Below are 23,031 nucleotides of genomic sequence, written 5' to 3'. Positions count from 1 at the left end.
CCCAGCCCACTGCCTAGCAGGGCTTTGGGGACCTCAGCTCCAGCTTGTCATTAGGGCTGGCTTGGCAGAGCTGTGGCTGTGGGGAAGGCAGGGGTATATTTTACTGCCTAGTGTGGACACAGGGATGCGGATAGTGGAAAAGAGGTCACTGAGAAGGGTGAGCCAAGGACTGAATCCTGCAGCAACCAGTCAAGGAGGGCTCTCTCACTAGCTGGGAAAGTAGGAGTAAAAGTAACTGGACCATCTGCCCCTTGTGTGAGTTTATCAAGAGCAGAGCTGTGACATGTGGCTTCAGTCGCACCTCTAAGGACAAGAAGTGGAAGAGGAGGAGGGGGTGGAAAGTGAACCCATCTGTCTTCCTGCTGTCTGACAAGGCAGCTTGCGAATGCACAGAAAAAGTGTTGGCAAAAAGAGTCAAGGAAATTTGTCTCATCCAGGGTAGCAGGCTGTTGATCTGAACAACTAGATTTAATAATTTTTTTCTATCACCCTTTGGTTTTGAGAGTATTTTTTTCCTCTGGTTATTTAGCTGGATTTCCCTTAGTTCCTCTCAAGCAAGAGAGACAATGGGCTGCGTATGGGGGGCAGGACTGCAGGGAAACACGCTGCATTATCTCCGTGCCCTTCTCACCACACCTTTCAGACAGACCTCGCAGCACTTCAGGCTGCCTGTCTCTGTGCAAGTAGCTGTGTCCTTTTCTACTTAGCAATGCCTTTTATTCAGGCTCTGCCATTAGTAATGGAGGCACTGAGATGCGGGGATCACATAATAAATGCAAAGAGCAGAAGAAACAAAGAGGTAGAGCTGAACACAGACCAGAATGTCAACAGACTCTCCGACTTAACAAAGTTGGCTCTGAAAAATAGGGAGAAGGGGTAGGGTGCTTGGAGTAGATCACATCAAGGTGCACAGAGACTGTTTAACTACTAGAAGGCCTTGCCTTACCCACTAGGTAAGGGGACACCTCTGAAGGCCTTTGAGCAAAAGGTTTGTCTTTAAAGGAGAGGCTTTTTTTCATCTTGCCTTGTGCTTTGGGCTGATTAGGAGAAGGTGGAAAAAAGCTGTGTGCTATCTGTGTTCTTTGCTAGTTTGCTTGCTGACTGTACCTCTCTTCTCAGCCTCCCAGCTTATCCACAAGTATCCACATCCTTGTCTTCCCAAGGTGTGTTTGCCACAACTTTTACGGATGTACATGGGAAGGGAGGGACCCTACAGCTGGTATTTCGACATCTGGACTAGGAAATCCTTTGAGGACAGGCAGGAGGAACATGAGAGAACCATGAGCCTTTGCAGGGTGGTGGGAAAGGACAGATGCTGCTGGGATACTGACTAAATGGGAAGCCTTGTCTTACATGACTTTCCACCTTACATAGATGCCATCTAAAAGGACTTTGGCTTGGGAAGGTGCCCATGTAAATACATGTGACTTCAGTGTGATGAGAACTGGAAAGGGTCTACCTATAAAGACCCTTTTGAGTGTTGCCTCAGCTGGTGTTGGCATCTCTTTTTGGTGAGACCATGGTTTTTAGCACATGGCTTGGCCACACTGGGTCAGGCAAACTCACTTCAGGTAGGAAGAGGCTAGTTCAGCCATAAACACCTTTACTGTGTAAGTAAGATAATCTCTTCAATGTGCTGCTCTCTGAGAGCCCTGACAATGTAATCTGTTTTAATTTCGCTTATGCTTTCCTCCTTGCTGGCATTAAAGGAGGGGGAAAAACCCCACCCAACCATTCCCACCGCTTTTCACCAAGAAGCATGCCAGTCCTCTCCTTAACTTCCTTATGGGAGAAAGGTAACACAATAGCTTCCCTTGTCCTGAGAGCAAATCTGCCTTGGCACAGCACACATCTTCCTCAACCTTTGCTCCTGAGCCCTTTGGGGAGAGTACTGACCAAAGAGCAAAGCAGCTCCATGAATAACAGCAGGTGAAAATTCCTGGCAGTTAAAATGGGGCTAAGATTTTAAAGTCATAAAGCTTGAAAGCTGCGTATGTGTCTGGCTTTATTGACCAGGGAAACAGGGACAAAAAACTGACAAGATATCCTACAGTCCCAGTGTGGATGTGCTACTGTGGTGGGTGTTGGTTGACAGAGCCTGGGATGAAATACAGAGAAACCCTGTTATGAAGTTTGTTCAATGACACGAAAAGCAACGAATGGCGTCTGATGGTGTCAGGACACCCGCCTGCTTTAGTTGCCAGAGGTGAGTGAATTGTGTGTTCTCTACAGGGTGTAGACTGAAGCATCGGTTGTACTTAAATACCTCTGAGTGTCGTGTTGTGTGCATTAGGTGCACCTGTAAGTGTGCATGTGGCTTAGAAAGTCCTGTGCAGGTGACACAGTTTTGCTGTGTAAGGGTGAATTTCTGTTCTGGGTATATTGTGGGTAGCTGGTGGCATGAAACCATAAGTACGGTAACAAATTCTTTTGTGCTGTTTGATGTTTTTAATTCTTTTTTATGTTAAATTCATCTACAGTAACCAGTTTCTCCATGTTTGACAAAGTGTTGAACAATGCCTGCGCGTTCCCTTGGGAGCCCTGCACAGGCTATCAGTATAATCCCCCGCGTTTAGCTGATCTGTGCTGTCTTTTCTCTAGTCTTCGTAATGAGCAAAGTTATTCCCTAGCCTCTGACTGTTAAAGCTGCATATACAAAACACAGACATTTAATTTTCCCTTTTAACTTTGAAAACATTTGTTATTTTTGAGGGAGCTGCATGAGCAACTCTGCTTCCTCTGAGCTGCCTTTTCACAGCTGCTCACTCCACAGACCTCTGCACATTGTGGTTTTTAGTAATGTTTTAAACCCTCCACCTGGGATTCCCCAATAGCCATGCAGAATGTGAGGCACAAGAGCAGCGTGAGGAACCAGCAGCATGAAAATCTGCTCATTGGCATGAAAAGCCACAAACCCGGTGTTAGCACTGGCAGTTCTGAGAATTGTTTGCAATCCCTTAAAGCAGTGCAATTGCTATCTGCCTGCTTTTGCTTGAAATATTTAGGATTAGCATCAAAATTAGCCAGTTCTTGAAAACTTCTTGGTTGCCAAACAATACAGCCCACTGAAGGAAGATGGGTCTGCACCAAAAGACCAAGCAACAGACCTAGGTGAGAATTCTGGCCCCAAGATCTCTGCTGTTTGCTTCTAGGATATAGGCCCAGCCGTCAAAGTTTGCAGGTCAGTTTTTTAATCAAAACTAAATATATGACATCGTGTTTCAAAAGTTCAAGTTTTGAATGAAGAAGGTCAATATTGATATGCTGCTTAAAAGCCGTGGTCAGACCAAGATGCCAGGAATCATTGGGCAGTGTTGCTGATAAAGGTTTTACTCTTTCAGGGTGAACATTCCCCCATGAAATCCTCTTTCTGTCCTTTCTCTCTTTTCCATTCATCTTCTTTGGGGGCCCAGTGTCTTATGTGATAGAGTCCTCCCATGCAGGAGTGGAAAGAAGCAGCAGCACGCAGCATGTCACAGGCCAAGGGTGGTGCAGGAGCAGAGCCCTACAATGAAAAAGGGAGGCACCTGGACTCTTGGAGGTGGAAACTTGTCGTTCATATGCTTCACCAAGAATTGCCTGAAGCTGCTGCTTTTCCATTGACTTACAGATCTGAAGGCTTTCTGCTATGGACACTTCAGAGTGCCCTAGTGAACAGCCACAGTTATGGGCAGTGAACGTGGGGAGAAGTCCTCCAGAAACTGAGTCTGATGGGTGGATTCTGGTGCCAGTTTCAGACACACGCTGGCTTCTGTCATGCTGTTGTTGTTGATGGAGCTGCTGTTGTGACATGGCTCTCTTGCAGGGCGGATGGCCACTAAGAACTGGCGCTTGAAGGTCTCACTGAGGGCAATGTAGAGGAAGGGATTGAGGCAACTGTTGGCATAGCCCAAGCTAATGGCAAAATTGTAGGCATAAAAGAAGGCCATGGATGGTGTGTCGATGCCAAGGTGAACCAGCTGGAGGATGTAGAAGGGAGCCCAGCAAATGAAAAAGGCGGAGCAGATAGCAACGGCCATGCGGGTGACTTTCTTCGTACGTACCCGGAGGCTCCTTTGGGGCAACGGGACCACAGTGGTGGCCATGTGCTGGAGGATCTTAAAATAGACCACACAGATCACAATCAATGGCACAGCAAATGCCAGCATGAACTGATAGAGGGTGAACCAGTAGATATCAGTCTCTGGGTTGGGAAGCAAGAGAGCACAGCGGACAGTCCCATCCTCCAGAGGCATAAGACCTGCATACATCCACACAGGAATGATGGTCAGGAAGGAGAGGAGCCACACCAAGCAGATAACTAGAGCTGCAACACATGGGGTCCGGACATAGGTAGATTTTAGAGGGTAGACAGTTGCCAGGTAACGATCCAGTGTCATCACTGTAAGGATGTTGGTGCTGGTGATCTGGCTGTTTGTGTCCAGGGCGGTGATGATGGTGCATAGGGGAGCTCCAAAGTACCACGAGCCATTTCCTAGGAGCTGGTGGATAAGGAAGGGCATGCCCAAGAGGAAAAGGAGGTCCACAATGGAGAGGTTGAAGATGAAAATGTCAGGCACAGTCTGTTTGCATCTCAGCTTCTTCTTCTTGATGATAGTGTAGATGACAATGAGGTTCCCAACAATGCCCAGGAAACAGATGATGCTGAAGAGACTTGGCATGATCACGTTGGTGTATGGTGCTGGCTTCTCTGCTACTGCCAAAACAAACCAAAACAGTGAGCGCAACCTGGAGGCAACCTCTTTACACCTCTGTGTGTTTGTCCTGCCATGCAGCTGGATCCCCCTCAAAGATGTAGCTTGGAAGGATGTTTAAGATCCTCTGCAATACTTGCAGAAGCTTAGCTGGGGATTGACACTTCCTTCTCTGCCATTCAGTATCTGCAGCACACCACCCAAATCTGGCTGTGTTTAGGCATCTTTCCTCAGCTCTCCTGGTATACTTCTGTCCTGCTTTTAAACTCCCCAGCTCTTTTTTGGGGGACTAAAATCAGGCTGGTGTGCCTCTGCACTCACCTGTGCCTGACTGAGTTGATAGTAACTTTTCTTCCAGGGACTGCTGGGTGTCCAGCCATTTTTGAGGCAAGTCTGTGAGGTACCCAGTGCTTTGCACATCCAAGGAGTAAAGCCTCCACATGGGTGCCAAAATCTGGATGTAGTCAATGCCCAAGCTGTTGTCAAAAAGCTTCAGCCTGTTTGTTGGGTGGTTTATCTATTGTACCGTATGAGACATAGAGTTCATTGACCATGCAGGCAGATAACTAATGCTTATCTATATTGTGAGATCTGGGACTGTACCCTGGCTGGGCCCCAGCTCTCTTGTCAGGGTTAAGCCAGAGCATGCACTCCTTTCCATCTTCCTTCTCTGCCCCACTCCCTTTCTCTAGGGTTTTGGGGTTTTTTTTCCTAGAAAGAAATCCAGGTGTATGGCCAGACAGGGATTTGGGAGTATGTTTCAGAGTGGCCCTTCAACAAGGAATGCCCTAGTTCTACAAGGAGAAAAACATGGCTTAAAGCTGCTGTGTCTGAGTTCTGGATGTAGGTGGATTTCCAAGGCAGAATTCTTGCCTGATAACGCTTAGTTTATCAGCACTGATGCTTGACTGCTGCTTTTCGGGGTGTGAGGCCCAAACATAAGCAAATTCATGTTTGCCTTGTCCCTAACATGGGTTTAAAATCACATTTTGAAGCCACAAGCTCTCAGCACCAACCAACAGGGATTTCCGCTCTTGAACACAGAAGGTGGTGTCTAAGGCACTGATCGCAGTGCTCTCTGTTCTGCAAGACTGACACGTGCAGTGTGTGATGGAGTTTGAAATAGCCCTTCTCAGCTGAGGCAAATCTCATTTCATCTCATTACTTCTCTCCTATGGGACCTGGTGGTTTTGTTGGGTTTTGTTGGTTTTTGTTTTTTTTTTTCTAGGGGAAGGTTTTGTGCGAGTTATTTGTGTGGCTGTTACACATGAGCCAAGACTGCATGTGTCTTTCATTGAACTGCAGATGATTCAATGTGCTGTTAATTGGAAATGCTTTCAGTCACTGTACTGTTCCTTCTCCTTAGAAGCCTATACCTGTAGGAGAAGCCTCCTCCAACAGAACCTAGGGAAATCTTGAAAATGAAATGAAGTGAAATGACAGATGCTTAAAGGTGTTGTTTCTGCCAAAGTGGTGCCTATATGCTGAGGTGGTATTTGCTGACTTTGACCCCTAAAATTCTTGAGTACAAACTTCTCAAAACCAAAGATTTACTCTGGTGTGAAAGAGAAGCTTGACTGAATTGGCAAGATAGCTGGGGCTACATTGCTGGCCTGGTCTGTGACTAGAAAAATGTGTGCCATATCAACTGTATGTAATATTTCAGTGCTCTTAGAAGTGGGACATGGTGAGCTGCCACTGCCTCAGTCCTTCTGGCATTAGGAAGCAGTCAGCTAGGGCATAAGCAAGGCCAAGGTCAGAATCTATGAAGTGGTTGCTGCGCCATTTTATTGGAAAGCCTCTGTGCAGATGACAGAAAGCAGCCCATGAGGCACAGGAGAACTGGCAGGAGCCTGAAGGCAAAAGCCAGGCTTGGTTGATAGGAAAAAAAAGCCTGATCCAGGCCATTCATGGGGGCTTAAATGGTCCCTATTCCTCCTGGCTGCTCACTAATCCAAGGAAATGCCCCATGTTACATAGCTTTGGTAAGTAAGATATTGTCATCGGCACCCTATTCTTCAGCATCCAACCTGTGCATCCTCTGAACATTGAAACAGATCTCACACCTCCTTAATGCTTGGAGATGGCAGACTTGAAATTGGAAGGGAACGACTGTGGTTCTGCTGTTCTGCATGTAGCTGTTATGATTTCTGCTCTCCTCTCTTTTAGCCCCAAATTTTGTTACGAATGTAGCGGGAATTGATTGTACAAGTGAAATGTAAATGCCACTTGGTTAGCTGGAAATTGGGACAAAATGTCCTTTTCCTGTACTATAATCAATGCAGTGTTCATGGTGATCCTGTAACATTTGGAATGAGCTGAGCTGGCCTTAAAGCAGAATGTGTGCAAGCCCAAAGGCTTTGTGTGAAATGTAATCTGTGTAGTGTTGTAGCATCTTTCCTGCTGTTGGTATTTGTACAAGTGGGACTTTCAAGCGTTATTAGCTGGAAGCTAGTGTGATGCTATAGTTTTTGTGTGTATTATAGGCTGGAGTCAGAAGTGCATGAGTGTCAAAGTTATCCAAAGTTCTCTTATCTCAAGCTGAAAGAGGCTTTAGAAATCATTGAATCTGAATTTTCAGTGCTGATTCTGTGCGCTTTCAAGTGGCTGTATTTTGTTTACTGAAACAGGTACTTCAGGCATTGATTTGTTCTTGCTTGTAGATCTGTGGCTGCCCTCTAACTCCTTTTGAAAGTCCCAAAGGGGACTGCACTATGTGAACTGAATGAGGTCTGGCCTAATTTATTCTTTTTTTTCCCCTCTAAGGTGAATGCTGTCCTCAGCCATGCCCAGATACAAAAGAAACTACATCTTTACTGCATTTCAGGAGGAAGCAGAGTTATAAAGGACATACTGGTGCAGAGGGGGACAAAGACCACATATAAAACACCTTCTGTTGAAGAGTTTCACCCACTTGTACCGTGGAGAGTTAGCCTGCCTGACCCCAAACTATTGCTTTGGGAACAGCGGCAGCATGGAGAAAACAGGAGGGTGACGAGGGTCACCGCTTCCCTCCCCAGCGATGTCTCCTGTTCCCTGCGCCTTGCTCCCCTCCCTGTCTAGCTGGGCTGGGTCATCTCTGCAGCTAAGACCAGCGGGCTGCTGGAGTTAGCGCTGTCTCACAGCCAGACGGCAGCGGGTCGCTCCGAGCTGCTGGTGGCGGCGGTGGCGCGGCGGTGGCGGGCGGGGCGCGGGGCCTGTCCCGCCGCCCGGGGCGCGGAGCTGTCCGCCCTCGGGTGCTGAATGCGGCCCGGTGCGGGAGGGGGTGCCGGGGGGGCGGCGTCCCCGCGCTCAGCCTCCACGGGGTACCCGCAACCCTGCTGTCAGCAGGAGGGCACAAGGGGCTTGTGCCGTCGGATCCCCCCCCGCAAAGCTCTCCGCGCCCCCCGCCCAGCCCCGCGGCCCCGCCGGGGAGGTGCGCCCCCGCCCCCGCAGCCCCCCTCACCTGAGCCGTTCCGAGCCTCCGGCGCGGAGAAGTTGCGGGAGGAATTGGCGACGGCCATGGCAGCGAGTCCCGGTGGCAGGGACGGAGAAAGTTGGGCAAGTTCCCTCGGTGGATCAGCGGCGGCGATCAAGCGGCCCCCCCTCTCCGCCTTTCCCCGGCGGGGCGGCCGGGCAGAGCGTGCGGGAGGCAGGAGCCCCTTTGCAGCGGCGAGCAGAGGCTGCGGCTAGGCTATGCTCCGCTCGCCCACCCCCGCCCCGCCGAGCCCCGAGCACCTGCTGACATCAAAGAGCAGCTGACTCCGCCAGCCTCGTCGGCTGAGAGCATCCCCCCACCGCCGTCGGGTGGGAGGGAATGCCGGTGCTGAGTGGGACCGGGGCGGCTGCCCTCCCTTAGCCGGGCAGGGAGGAGGGTGGGAGGGGGCCGGGGGCTGGGTAGGGCTGCGGCGAGCGCCCCTTCACATCACTTCCCCTTGCCGCCCCCGAAGGGATGGCTAGGATCTGCGCCCTCCTAATCACAGCTAGCCTGCTCTCGCTATCGTCACTAGGAGAGGAGTATCAGTAGCTCTGATTTGCCTTCAGTTTGCCTTTCAAGTAGCTCTGCTCTCCTGCCTTTAGTGTGTGGTCTCCTCCCTTGCAGAGTCACATGCACTTTTCATCTCCAGTCCCCCACTAGTAAGGCTGGGGAATGTCAAGGCACCAAATTACTCACTGAAAACTGTTGCTTTGACTCTCTGATCCCTCTAATTCCAACCTGAGACAGTTCACTTGTAATTAATTCTCTGCTGTTTTCTGCTGTTTCACATCTTGCCACAGCTCATTTGCTTCCTAGCTCCAGAAATTAACTCTATTGCTAACTTGAATTTATTTGTGGTTTTTCCCCCCCGCCCTTAAAATACTAGGCAAGAACCAACCCACCTAGGTTTTGAGAAGCTGCTTTGCTTTTTGTCTTGCCAAAGCAGTAGCCTGTTCTTTTCTGTGGCTTTGAGCTGCTGATGTTGTTCTTCCTGCTTATTGTTTACATGAGTTGGGTCCCTCCATTATGGTTTAATAAATCACATGTTACCAGGGCAAAAGGATCATTCTGTACCTCTGAGCATTTCCTGGGCTGAAAAAGCATGATATCGCGTCAGAAGTCTGTGAGAAAACCAGCAGCAACAGGCAGCTTTTTCTCTGTGGTATGGTGCAGCGTAGAGGATTGGGTTTGCTTTATAAAAATTACGTCTGGCTGTCTGCAAATCTCCCTTGCTTCTGTCTCTTTCTCTGTAGTAACAAAGGCTGGCATCCACTGTAGGTGCCATTTTTTGGAGCTTTATAGGTCTGTATCAATCAGGACTAGAAGTAATCTGTACCGTTAAAAATGAGGCCTAGCACATGTACCAGCAACAGTCCCAGCATGAGCTGTAAACCAGATTTGGCAGCAGCATTTTCGGTATGGGCCTTCTACTGTGTAAGCCAAAAGAGTTCATCATCATTAGGTTGTCCTCTAGTGGACCAGCAGCAGACAGAAATCTGGAGCGTGCTTTGCCCAGGTGTTGTAGCTCTTAGGAACAGGAGACAGGCTGGGACCAATTTGCCTGCTATACTATGAACTTTCCACTGAGTCTCTGGAGTTGCCTCAGTCAGTGATTTGCCCGAGAGGCTTTTCCCTGGCAGATACCCATCGTGTAAAGACAGTTTTGAACCTGAGCTGCTTGTGAAGAAGTGGTGTTTCTCAGTCACTTAATATTTTCTTAAAAGACCCTTTCCCCACCCAACCCCCTCCCATCTTGGGCAAATACTAGTGTTCTTCTCAAGGGTTACTACTGCAAAGCAAGTGTGCTGTTTGGGCAGGGATAGAGTTAGTTTTCTTCAGGATAGCTGGTATGGGGCTATGTTTTGGATTTCTGCTGAAAAGTGTTGGTAATACAGGGATGTTTTTGTTATTGTTAAGCACACAGTCAAGGCCCTTTCTGCTTCTCACACCACCCTGCTAATGCATAGGCTGGAGGTGCACAAGAAGCTGGGAGGGGACACAGCCAGGACAGCTGACCCCCAACGGACCAAAGGGATACCCCATACCATATGATGTCATGCTCAGCATGTAAAGCTGGGGGAAGAAGGCGGTGGTGAGGTAGCTTTCAGACTGATGGCATTTGTCTTCCCAAGTAACTGCTACACATGAGGGAGCCCTGCTTTCCTGGAGATGGCTGAACCCCTGCCTACCGATGGGAAGTGGTGAATGAATTCCTTGCTTTGCTTTGCTTGCCTGCACAGCTTTTGCTTTACCTATTAAACTGTCTTTACCTCAACCCACAAATTTTCCCACTTTTACTTTTCTGATTCTCTCCCCCATCCCACTGAGGGGAGAGTGAGTGACTGCATGGGGCTGAGTTGCTGGCTGGGGTGAAACCATGACAACAATCTATGGTTTGTGTACTGGGATGGTGGAGCTAAGGCAGGAGAGCTATTGTGAACAGGGTGCTGTCCTCTGCAAAGAGTACCTTCAGGTAATTTTTTGTTTTAATGCAGCCTTAAGTACAGAGTATGAGTGATTGCATGGGAAACTGGTGGGCAGTTGGTATTCCAAACATTTTCCCTGCATAGACAGGCTCCTAATCTCTTTCCCTGCAGAGGAACAAGCTATCTTACAGCTTTCAAAGAAAGAAACTGGCATTTCAATTTAGCAGTTTCCAAAGCACGACATTATTTTTTTCATTTGCAATCTCAAATATTGCTCTTCACTGAAAAAAAGACCTAGCATTTGAGGAAGCTGTAATTCCTTCTTCTCAGCTGCAGGGGCATAATAAACCGCAGCCACTCTCTCGCTGCTGCACATGTGTCACAGCTGCGATACCAAAGCCGTGCTCAGTACTTGAGACTCTCTTCACCAGCATGGCTATGTGGCTGTTTTATTTTTGAACTTTTACATTCAGACTTTGACAAGGTCTGCTTCTCTCTTTATGCTACGTCAATAATCTATGGAAGTTCTTGCCCCAAAGAGGGGCTGGTCTCTGCAAAACCAGCCCCGCCAGGCTGAAAGGATGGAGAAGAGGAGAGGAATATTAACTGCAGCAACTGGCGATGCACAGCCTGTCTGTGCATAGATCTTGCCATCGCCGGGAGGAGCAGGCACAGTAATCGGCTCATTATCTGGCTGAACACTTGAAGGCAGCAGCTCTCTGAAGGACTAGTTCTGTGAGTGCTCATCTACTGGAAGCTGCAGCAGGGATGAGCTCTCAACGAACCTTGGGATATAGCCAAGGAGTTGTACTAACCACTCCATTTAATTACAAGGAAGACTGAGGCACTAACCCCTTGAAAACACACCTTAAAAGAGATATATAGTAATTAACATTTAAGGAGGGAACTGTCATCTCAACAGCCTAATGATGTAGATAAAGGTGTGGAAATGGAATTCAGCCCTTGAACATAAAAGAAAAAAAAATTACTTTTTCCTACAAACTTGGCATAGTCACTACACTTAGACCATCCTGTCTGCAACACCGCTGTTGTGAAGAAAGATAGTAATCTTCTAAAGCTGCTGCTAGGCAAATTCTGTGACTAGGGAATGAATCTGGCTGGTCTAACAGTGGCTTAACCCTGAAAGTTCTTGCATTTCAGTAATTAGTTATATTCCCTGCATCTGTCCCAGCTGGGGATCCTGTCTTATACAATGCAAGTAGAACCACAGCATCCCATGAGGCAAAATGCAGCACTGGCTTCTGTTACCACACTACTGAAACCATTTCCCCAGCTCATTTCACCAAATATTTCCTCATTAAATGGGGACTTTCTCATTTGCTAAATATTTATTTAGCACCTAGCTACTACTCTGATTGGCACTTTGGAGAGAGGAACCTTCACTAAGAGCCAAGCTGCAAATCCTCCCTTCTAACTCACTGGTCTCCTTATTTACAATTCCAGACTTAACAGAATGGGCTTCTGGATTTTTATTGTTTAGCTCTTTGTTCATATTGATCAAGTGGCCTAACGGGTGAAGTTTTGCCCTTGCAGTATCCTTCGTGGTAGGGATGATTTCATTCAGGATGTGTTAGACATGGTACAGCAACCCTTCATACTGTCTGAGTACTTGAATGTTGTTGCCTCTGTCTGATAGCTGCACATCAGTCTCACCCATTTTCAGACAAGATTGGTGAGGTAGTTTCCAACTACTGATATGTTTTGCCTCCCTAGATTCTAGAAAGTGAGTCTTTGCTATCACTTCTCATCTACAGGGAAGGAAAATGTCATGTGGCGAAATGAAATAATTTTCCTAAAGCCACATACTGAGCTTGAGGTCAAAAACTGACAGTAATTCCCTTTACAACAGTGTTGGCTTAGGCAGCATCTTATCCGCCCTCCTGCAATGATTATCCCAGCACAACTGTCTGTATCCCCACAGAGGGATGTGTGCTGAATGTAATATTTGGTTTTGAAAAAACAACAACCAAAAAACCACCACAGAGAACCCAAAGATTTGAAGGAGTAACTTCATCAAGGCAACTTGATGGTGACTCAGGCATTGCTGTCATCGATCCAGAGGTGCACTGCATATATGGTCTGGCTGATTGGAAAGTTGCTGTCATGTCTTGATGCCTGACTCAGTTCAGATCAGTGTTACCGCATGACCTGGGACTGCTCTGAGCTGGTATTATCGAGTATGGAGCTGCAGCCTGAGACTGAGCCATGAGCAAACCCCTGATCTCCCACTCCCAGACTCTGCTTTCTCTTATATGTGTGTGTCTAATGAATGCAGCAGGGTGAATTCCCTTTCTCAGCCACTTGATAGTTACACAGGGCTTTACAGGAATACTTAGCTAAACAATCATCTAAACCTTCCTGTTATCCACGCTGGATTTCTAATTAATTAGCACAAAGCAGGCACCTATCTGAAAGCAGATGACCACCTCTTCTCTCCCTGCAGGCTTCCTGCCCTTGAAATGATGGGTCTGAGCTGCCTGGTCAGCGCTGGCTCACTCCAGTCCCACGCTGCTAATTTGAGGTTTTAGCCTTCAGCCTCTGTCCGTCCCGGTTACTTGCTGCGAGCCAAAGGCCAGGGCAGCAGCCTTCTACGGTTTTGTTTTCATTGCTAAAGGTTAGAGGATCCCAGAGACAAAAGCACGGCCAAAAATAACAAGAAGGGGCCAAGCAGGGCTTGCCCTGTGACGGGGAAGCCGGGAGGCTGGCGGGCTCTGCGGCTGTCTGCAGCCGATGCGCTGAGGTCAGGGATGCGGATGCGTGCTTGGTGAAACGGGCAGATCCCACAGTCAGAGATAAGAAGCTGCCGGCAGCTCTTGGTGTTGGCCAGAAACAGCCAGGAGCCCCCAGGGAGCAGATCCTGCTGCATGGTATACGTGTTAGTCACTGTGCTTCCCTTCCACAAGAACAGGAGGCGTCAGCACATGGAGGAGGCAGCTGCAACCTGAAGTCTGAACGGGGAAAAACTTTTGGCTCAGATCTGTAGCTTGCAGGTAACTGCGCACGGGGGGTCAAGAGGAGGCAGGGCAGGAGGATTGATACAGCAGGGGTTGATGACCAAGAACGGATATCTGTCCAACCCAAGCTGAGTGCTGTGCCACCCTTTTCAATAAGAGTGATGATTTTGAACCGAAATGGAAATTGCAGATCTGAGATGAAGCAAAACTAAAAAACCCGGAGAGGTTCAAGTCAGGGAGACAAGATAAACTCTAGTCGGTGCCTGGAAAGAGCTGTCATATGAAATTGCAAATCCAAGTGTGAGGATTTATGACAGAGCTAATAAAAAAAAAAACCAAACCACGTTGTGTTTTATAACCAGAGACTGCAATCCTGCTGTGCCTGATTTTGAGCATGGGCAGGAGGGAGGGAAGCAGTAACAGCTGATTTTTGAGCTGCAGTGCACGGAGTCTACCTCAAGTCCAGTAAAGTATTTGACACAGTATTTCTCAGGAAATTCTTAGGTTGCAGAAGATGTGGAGAAGAACAAAAGCTGTAAAATGAATAAGGACTTAAATCACAAGGGAGACCAAAGTCTTGTATAGAGAAGGGGGGCTGTTAACGGTGGTAACATGGGATGGGGAACCCTCCTGACATGGACCTGCAGGCCCTAGGAAAAGCTCTGCTCACTTTGGCAGTCGGGTTGCTGGAGCAGCCAGATGTTTCTTTCCTTTCTGCTCCCCCCCGGCAAATCAGCCATATGTGCCCTGTGCTGCCGCTGGGCACAGAGACATCTGCTAGGGTTGGAGGCAGTTGCTGAGGGCACTGGAAGAGGTGGGAACCTGTTAAAATGGTAATGAAAAAGTAAAACGATGCTCACTTATGAAAACAATAATTGGTAAATGCTTAGCCCCTTGGGCTGTTAAATGCTAAGAGCAGACACAGACGTTTCAGCAACAGCAATCAGCATTCGTTATCGGCTGGGTGTTCATTAGTTGGAAAGATGGGAAAGCAGCAAGACGTGGGTTTGGTATGAGTTCCCTGTTTACCATGGCTCAAAAAAAGGCAAATGTGATTCTTGGAGGGACCAGGTGAGATTTTCCCTGGCAGGAGTTACTGTTGTTGTGTGAGGTGGGGGTGAGGCTTCCCCTGGAAATCTGCATGGATTTTTGGTCTTTCGTGTCCAGGTCTACATAGAAAGCTGAGCTGCAGAAAGATTAAGTGGGTCAGGGCAGAGTCGGGGTGCAGGGAGGTGACTGGGGTGGTGCTGCGGGCAGGCAGACCCAGTACCATGTCCAGTTTTGCAGGTCAGGCTCACAGAACAAGGTGTTTTCTGAGATGGTGCTTTCTTTCAGGCTTGATGCAGGTTTCAGGAGAAGGATTAAACAAACTAGAAGTTGGCCATTTTGCTTGTTGCCTTAAAATATTTGGAGGGAGTTCATCTGGGTGAAAATCGGCCCCAAATGTTATTTTTGATTGACTCAGTTCCTGGAGGGTTTTGTGGCAGTAGAGGATGCTGATACATTAGTGCGATGCTTTCTAAATTTTTGCCCAGTTTGCCACCAGGCCTTTTTCTCTCCTATCCCTCTGATTTTTTCCTGCTGTGTGAGAAGGGCTGTTGATTTAGAAGACAATGGAGATATTTCTACTGCCTCCTGCCCTGGGTTATTCCTCTATGCAAAAGCTCCTTCCCACATCTTGAGCTACCATAGCCCTGTGGTTCAGTGTGCTCAGATTCTCTTCCTGCTGGCGCCATCCACAGTAGCCTTGCTCGTGCCTGTTTTTTTAACTCTATGACTTATTTTCCAGGCTGGGGTCAGTCAGTGCCTTTGTAAAGCAAACTGAAATGTATTGTGGTAAGTTTTGTATAAAAGCGTGTGCGTGTGTATGAATCTGAGTTGCTGAGGTTGCAGCCAGGGTTGTCAGTGGACCCAAGAAACCAGTCCTATCTCTAGGTCCAGGTTTCTTTCCTGTCAGAAAAACATAGTTAATTAAAGCCTTCTCCTGAAAGGCATTTCTTAGCCACACCAGAGGGATAACAAAGCAAAAGCCATGTCCTTAATCCTGCCCTTTCATCTCCTGGAAATTCCTTCTTCTCCTGTCTCTTTCTCTGTGTCCTGATTGTTAAAAGAAATGAGAAATAATTTCCACTTGGAAAAAAACCAAGACAACAAAACTCCAGCCCAGCTGATCGCAGCAGAAGCCAAGGCGATGGGAGCTGAAAGGAGGGAGCTGTTAATGAAGCATCAGCAGCAAGCCAGGGGCAGGAGCTGGAGCCCGTCCAGATGGCACCACTAATTCCCTGCATCCACTTTACACGCATGTCCTCTCGGGGAAGAGCCGAGAAGAGCAGCTGCCCTCTACAGTGTTGGTCAGCTGCAGCCACACTGGCAGCCCCGTGAGGGGATTTTCCCAGGTTACTCTAAATTGGCTCATCCAAATCCCCTCTGTGAATGGGGAGTGACATCTTCCCCACTGACCACTGAGGGGAAACGGAGCCCAGACTTTGGTTTCTGGCATTGCATTCCTGCAGGGATGTATTGCTGCTCTCCCCCTGGCCATCTCCGCAAGTTTGGCAGGGAATGGCTGGGTGGAAGGAGCGGAGGATGCAGAAAGGCAGGGAGCAAGGGGAATGGAGGGAGCAATGGGAAGGGGGAGCAGAGCTGGCAGTGTGGCGAGCAGGGCTGTGTCGGCATGCCCTGATGGCAGCACATGCCAGGGCCAGCAGCGCCCGCCTGCAGCCCAAGAACCCGCAGGTCCCCTTCATCCCCAGTCGACCCGGATATTCGTGTTTCCTGGCCTGACAGATAAGGCAGCCTCACCATTAATCAGGAGGCCTGGAGAATGGGATCAACACAAGGCAGGCGTGCTGCGGAGTTAATCTCTTTTACTCCCTGATGATGGATGGAGCTCATGGCAGACATTAATCAAGTCTGTGTGCGTGTACCAGGCAAAATGGATTAGACACTGTGCTGTTGGCAGAGGCGCGTCCCAAGTCCCTGGGCAATCCTGGAGGATGCCTGACATGGTGGTGGTGCCTGTCGGGGCTGCGACACAGCGGTGTGCTGTGTGTGACAGAAGTATTATGGCTGCCAGATCCCAGGGAGAGCTTAGGTGTGTCCCCTCTTCTGCTCTGCAGGCACCGGCTGTGCCTTTCCCTAGGGACAGGTCCGGGAGGTGGGTCCTGGCCGTGGCTGGACTATTCTCGTCCTTGGAGCTGCTCTTCCAAATAACCTGCAGAATGTCCTGGGATGGTCCCAAGTGTATCTGAACTTCTCCAGTTCTGCAGCCCCCAGATCTGCCCGTTACCCAGAGTCTCAACTGCCTGTGCAGTGAAGCTCAGGTGGTAACAGAGCTGGAACAACAGACAGCAGAAAACACCAGGAACCACTCCAGGAAAGGGCTGTCCTGCATGAGCAGGAATAGGACCCACTGTCAGGTCCCAGCCCTGGTCATGGCTCTGCAGAACCCCTTAAAAGGCTCTTTTCTGGTGTGAGATCATGTCCCAGTTCCAAACCATGCTGCAGGCTGTTTTAGACATTGTCAACTCAAGGAGCAGTGTCTCTGAGGCAAAGCAAGACTTTTGCAGACAACATGAGAAAAATGCTTTTTGTCTGCTTTGGTCTGGGGTTGGAGGTACCAACCAGTGAAAACAACCCTGAGCCCTTGTTCTCCAAAGGGAGAAGCTGCGGCACAAGGAAGCAGAGGGAAATACCCGATTCATGGCCTGTGCTGTAGGACAAGCACCACACCGCAGAGGACAGGGTATGGATTTCCATTTTAGCCATCCTGCAGCACCTGCTTCTCCCTCAGAAATGAGCAGCTTGGGGTATTCCCGGCGGGGAGCCCTGAGCCCCAGTCTCTATTGAAGCGATGCTGGTGGCCTGCACTCTCCCTGCTGTGCAGCAGCTGGAGGTTGCAGTATTCACTGACAGCCAACGAGTTGTGGTTTTCTGATGATTAATGATACCTCCCTCCTCATGGGAGCCATTCAGCCTCCACACTGCTGGATGATAATGGAGTCAGGGTTGAAAACTGGGCATTTCCAGAGAATAATGTCCAGCACAGGGACTGCAGTGCTGGGGTTGTGGGTCGGTCTATTCCCCCCAGGTTCATCCTGGAAAAGGACCCAGTTTCTGCCAGTAAATTGCCTGACCTTCATTTCCAGAATGGGTGCAAGTGGATGGGGCAGAACCCAGGAGGTTTGTTAACAGACATTTTCTTCCCCCTCCCCGCCTTAAGTGCAAAGCCCAACTGACATCAAAGCAACAGAAAGTCTAATCCCGTTTCGAATCAGTGCAAGCACACGCAGCGAATGTTAAACAGGGAATCTGGCAGCAAAAAAAGGGAGGATTATCTTTAATTTCCTGAGTGAGGAACTAAGCAAGGGAGATCGAGAGAAAAGAAAGGCACAGGACCAGAAAGAAGTGACTGTCAGCATGGGGAGGCTTGTGGAAGAGGAGGAAAGCGGGCGGACGGGAGGATAGCGTGAGCAGCGGCACACGAGTGCCTGGAGAGGTGAGTCCGGTGGGAGCTGAGTGCTGGCACGTGGGAAGGCTGCTCCTGCCGGGAGCCCCGTGCCAGTGGCTGCCCAAGTTCCCACATGGATGCAGGGGAAGGGATTGTGTGTAGGGTTTGCTGTGCCAGAGCAGAGGCTGGTGCAGGCTTTAACTCCCAGTTCGTACGTGTTTGACCTGAGGCTTTGGCATTGCTTTTCGAGGGAGCTTGAAGCTGGACTACAGTGGAATGATGGAACTGAAGGCTGGTTGCTTGAGGTCGCATGGGTGCAGGGGATTTATTTTTTGCTGTAAAAGGCTGTAGCTGAGAAGAGCTTCCTAAATCACCTCCAAAGACCTGTTACCTGCTGTGAAGTGCTGACTCTGGGTGCAGTTTATGTTGCTGTCTGCCACCAGCAGGTACCACCAGCTCTGCTAAGGGCAGTCACTGCTGCTTTTCATCCTACAGCTGATGTCCAGCTTCGCAGGCCACACATGCACAGAGCTGTGTCCAGGTTCTGGCCTGGGGCTGGGATGTGTCTTGGCACTGAAGCCCTCCTGGCAGCGATGGCCAGCCAGAGGCTGCAGTGGCTCTGCTGTATGTGGTGTGGGAGCAGGAGGTTTCTGAGGCCAAAGTGGCCCAAACCCTTCCCTGCCAGAGCCTGGTCCCAGGGAATACAACAGCATCCTCTTCCTTGTGGGCAGTGCATCTCCCTCTTAATCAAACCCACCAGTTTTTCTCCTTGGACTGCTCCCAGCAGCAGTTATTACCAGGAGGATTTATAAAAGGTGATGGAGTAGAATACATACATAAGCACTTTGTGTGTCCAGATCTCCTGTCCATCCCTAGCTTTGCCCTTGACACTGTGGCCAGCAAGGTGGAGTGCTGAGCCAGGTGGGAAATGCCTGTCGGATATAACATGGGAGGGAGCAGATGCCTGCACAGGAAAGGCTCCCTGGGGATGGGATGTGACTGCTGAGCACTGGGAATGACCGAGACTTGCCAGGCTGCTAACAGACAGGACGGAAGCCCAGCAGTGGGACACCCATTGCAAGCCAGGTGCTGTGGGAATGAATGTCAGGAGCTGCAGGAAGGGTTCCTGGGGGTGGCTTTCAATCTGAGCAATAACCTGCTTTCTGCTGTGGCCTGATTCCGTGCAGGAGAGTCTCTTTCTCACCCTGCTTTGTCTTCACCCTGCACCTTCCTTCCTGCAGGACAGATAGCATGGTACCAATGTTGGGGACCACAGCCTCTGCTGTGGTGTTGCCCTTTGGGGGTGTGCAGGTACCAGTTCCAGCCCCGCTCTGGGCAGCAGTCCAGGGAAAGCAACGTTGTCTGCTATGGGGATCCCTCTCTGCCGGCATGGGTGCCTTCACTCCTATTTTAGTCTGAGCCTCCCCCCGCCTGGGTGCGAGAGGTGGCCTTGGGGTTGCAGCAGCAAGTCTTTGCATTGAGCTGGGCATGTTCTCTGTGGTTTTAAACAGCAGCAAAAGGAGGAGCCTGAGCCATAGCTAAGAGAGGAGACATATATCTCCACCCAGCTGATTCATAACATACTTAAAAACGTTCTGGATGTCTGGTATGGGCCTTTGCAGACCTCCCACCCACTCGGTGGGGGTGAGATGGCCGTGACTTTCCAAGTTCGGCTTTCATGGGTGAGACCTGGGAGTGGGAGTCTTGCACGCTCAGCTGTGTCTGTTGGCCTCACCTGGAAGCGAGCTCTGGCAGCAGAGCTGCTGTGGATGCTGCTGTGTGCATTGCTCCTGCAGTGGGGCTGCTTCCCTCCCTGGCAGAAAATGCATCACTTTGCGTTTTTTACCCCACCCTCAGAATAATCTCAGAGTTTGCACAGCTGGGGCTGTGAGATGAGCCAGGGTGAGCTGGGGCTATCAATCAGCCATCCAAGACATGGGCTGGGGAGAGCTGGCAAAGCATTGCGTAGTGACATTTTGTGTCAAAACCACATCACCTGCAGGAGCAACTACTCTTCTCCTCCCCCTCAGCCCCTAACCCAAACCAGCTGCTTTGAAATATTGCACTGAATTAAAAAAAAAACCAAACCAAAACAAAACTCCTTCCCAACACTTTGCAAGGAGACGATCGTTGTAGCCGGGGCCTCTAGATGGCAACATCGACCTGAAGAGCTGGAAGCGGGAGCGAGGTGGGGGGCCGGACACGAGCAGCCCGGCCGGGTGGGAGCCCCCAGGCACCCAAAGAGGGGAACAGGAATGGGTGCTGCCTCAGGCACCTTTCTGCAGGGGCTGAGGACAGGGCCGGCCACCCAAGGGTGCCTGTACCCTGAACCCGCCCTAGTCTGCAAACATCTCACCGCGGTGCAGAAAGGCAGCAAAATGTGGAAGGGTTTTCTCTACAGTGGAAACTCAATCGATGCTCTCGGCACCTGCTCTGCGGACACAGGGGAATAATTGTCACAGTGGATCTGTTTGCTCCGCGAGGTGGCCACGGCTGGAGCCGCTGGCAGGTCTTTGTGCTGGGATCACCCAGCAGCCGTTCAACCCCTGAGAGCTGATGGAAAGCGGTGAGATACGTGCTAGGAAATGGGGGCCGCTGCCTGCAAAGGCATCAGGCTTCAGTGTGGAGTCAGGAGCACCAATACATGGTTTAATGGTCAAAGGCTGTGCTAGAAATTGTGGATTTCTAGTAAATCAAGGTAAACTCTCCTTGGAGTCTGTGGCACCCTCTGTTCCAAAGGCTTGTAGGACACCAGCGATTAAAGCTTCAATTACTCAGCTTTAACCACACGAGTGTAACTGAAGCGGCATCACCTTTGAGTGGGAATATTGGTGTGGCATGCCCTCTCTGTGGGGTACAGTGTGCTGCCAGAGGTCACTGGGGTGGAAAAGTCCTACCCCTGCCTGAAATAGGACGCATATTTTGTACAAAGCAGGGCCTGGACTCCTCTTTTGCAAAGGAGGTTTGGTCTGTGCTCAGGGAGCTGCAAAGCTTAATTAAGATCCTTAAAAGGACAAAAGGTGCTACATAAATTCAGGGGATTATTATAAATGTCACTGCGATTTACAGGCTCTGGCAAAACTCACAGGAGGAATAACAAGACCTTTCACTTCACAGTGCTTCCTAGCAGGGCTACTTACAGCTTCATGCTTCAACGTAGCAGCCACAAAATGTTGACATTTCTAATTAGATGTGCATAATAATCTCTTTATTCCCGAACTGAAAAGGCAGGGTGTGTCTTGAAACGTCAGTTCCTCCTCCCTGATGAGGATCCTTCTTATTGGGATTGCTCACGAAACCATCATTTGGCGAAATGTCTCGGGACCTGGTTCGAAGAGGTACCAGATCTTTGCAACTCCCCCAGGCAGCTGTGGGCCGGGCACTTAGTGAATAAAATCAAAGCCTCCGTGTGTTTTTAATCTGATTAGTTGATGATAATCCAGTGGTATCATGCAGCAAAAGCTGTCCAGCTTTATTAGGCAGTCTCTTGTTTTAAGGGAACTGTGCTTGGGGGAGGGCTCAGCTCCTGCGTTTCTGTTGAGGACTGGCAGAAATAGGTGATTTTTGGTGGTTTTAGTGCTTTGTGAGAGTAGGATTAATCGGGGGCTTGGCAGCTGGGGATCGGTGGGGTTTTGTCCTGTGGGTGCTATTAGCAACTCTGTGCAGCCCCTCTGCCAGGGGGGGCTGGTGGTGGCAAAGGGCTGACTGGGTCACCCAGGGCTTGGAGGTGGCAGATCGCTGCACGGGGCTGGTCCCAGAGCACCGGGTCGATCCCGGGCCAAGGCTGGGGGATCGCCCACCGGGGCCGGTCCTGAAGCACCGGGTTGGTCCCGGGCCGAGGCTCGGGGATCGCCCACCGGGGCTGGTCCTGAAGCGCTGGGTCGGTCCCGGTCCCGGGGAGAGGCTGGAGGACCTCCCACCAGGACCGGTCCTGGAGCACTGGATCGGTTCCTGGGCCGAGGCCTGGGGGATCGCTCACCGGGTCGGTCCCGGAGCACCGGGGCCAGTGCCGGGCCGAGGCTTGGGGGACCTCCCACCGGTGCCGGTCCGAGGCTAGGGGGTCGCCCGTCGGGGCCGGTCCCGGAGCCCGTCGGTCCCGCCCCCTGGAGCCGGTACCGGACCGCGTTCCGAGCGAGCCGCTGGGCCGGGAGCCGCGGGGCACCCCCGGTGCGGGGCGGGGCGGAGCGGTGCCGGTACGGCGGGCTGCCGCGGCCCTGCCCCTGCCCAAATCTGCCGGCGCATCACGGTGAGTGACAGCAGCCCCGGCCCTGCCCAGCCCGCACAACCCGCCGGGCTTTTCCAATCAGGCCGGGCCGGGGAGGGATTTCCTGCCGGGACGGGGCCAGCCCGAGCGGGACTTTGCGGAGCGCCGCGCCGCCCTGCGAGCCGGGCAGCCGGGACCGCGCCGCTCGCTCGGGCCGGCACCGGGACCGGCACCGGGACCGGCACCGGGACCGCTCCGCACGGCTCGGCGGGTTGCGGCTTGGCTCGGCGCGGTACTTCGCGGCGCGGCTGGGTCCGGCGCGGTGCGGCTGGGCTCGCCCCGGTGCGGTGCGGCTGGGAGCGCCGCCAGGTGAGTGGGGCCGCCGGCTTGCGGAGCCCGCCCGCCCCGGCTGGAGCAGCCGAGCGAATCGTCTCCGTTGGGCTTCGCCCCCCTCCCGCGAACCCTCCCCGAAGGAGGGAACGGCCCAGCCCGGTGCCGGGGGTCGCAGGGCAGGGGGGGGATGGAGGTGCGACCGGTGCCCCCACCGCCGGCTGCCCGGGGGCTCCCGGGGGGGGGGGCGAGCGTCCCCCGCCCGCCCCTCGGGACCCAGCCGGGTGCCTGCTGCTCCCTCACATCTTTCCTTCTCAACTTACGTAATTGGTTTGTTTTTGTTTTTGTTTTGGTTTGGTTTGTTTTTTCCCTCCTCTCCCTCCTTTTTCCCGGCGCCGCTGTTGGCTGCGGGAATGTTTGGGATACTTTGGTTCTCCAGGTGGATTCCTGGGCTGGAGGCTCAGCTCTGCTCGGGTGGGAGGGATGTTTGCTGTT

General features: G+C 51.0%; 2 protein-coding genes across 5 annotated transcripts in view; one reads left to right on the top strand and one right to left on the bottom strand.

Moving 5' to 3' along the window:
* Positions 1-3,646: 3,646 nt before the first annotated feature.
* On the bottom strand, positions 3,647-8,202 carry LOC119142111 (melanin-concentrating hormone receptor 1-like). The gene is made up of 2 exons (XM_037374832.1): positions 8,140-8,202; positions 3,647-4,696 (listed from the first exon to the last, which is right to left on the bottom strand). Exons 1-2 carry the CDS (start codon positions 8,195-8,197, stop codon positions 3,648-3,650), a joined length of 1,107 nt encoding a protein of 368 aa, XP_037230729.1. The 5' UTR covers positions 8,198-8,202; the 3' UTR covers position 3,647.
* A 14,160-nt stretch (positions 8,203-22,362) lies between these two features.
* Positions 22,363-23,031, top strand: part of CASKIN2 (CASK interacting protein 2) — a 37,404-nt gene continuing 36,735 nt past the window's right edge. For 3 of the 4 annotated variants that reach the window (XM_037408053.1, XM_037408072.1, XM_037408037.1), the window contains exon 1: positions 22,364-22,575. The gene's annotated coding sequence lies outside the window, so the exon portion shown is untranslated. Of the gene's footprint in view, positions 22,576-23,031 lie in introns of all 4 variants that reach the window. The other variant, XM_037408045.1, reaches the window with a different exon arrangement.

Source organism: Falco rusticolus, chromosome 1 (assembly GCF_015220075.1).
Source record: "Falco rusticolus isolate bFalRus1 chromosome 1, bFalRus1.pri, whole genome shotgun sequence".
NCBI lineage: Eukaryota > Metazoa > Chordata > Aves > Falconiformes > Falconidae > Falco > Falco rusticolus.
Note: the sequence above shows the minus strand (reverse complement) of the source record. Positions and strands in the feature narration are given on the sequence as shown.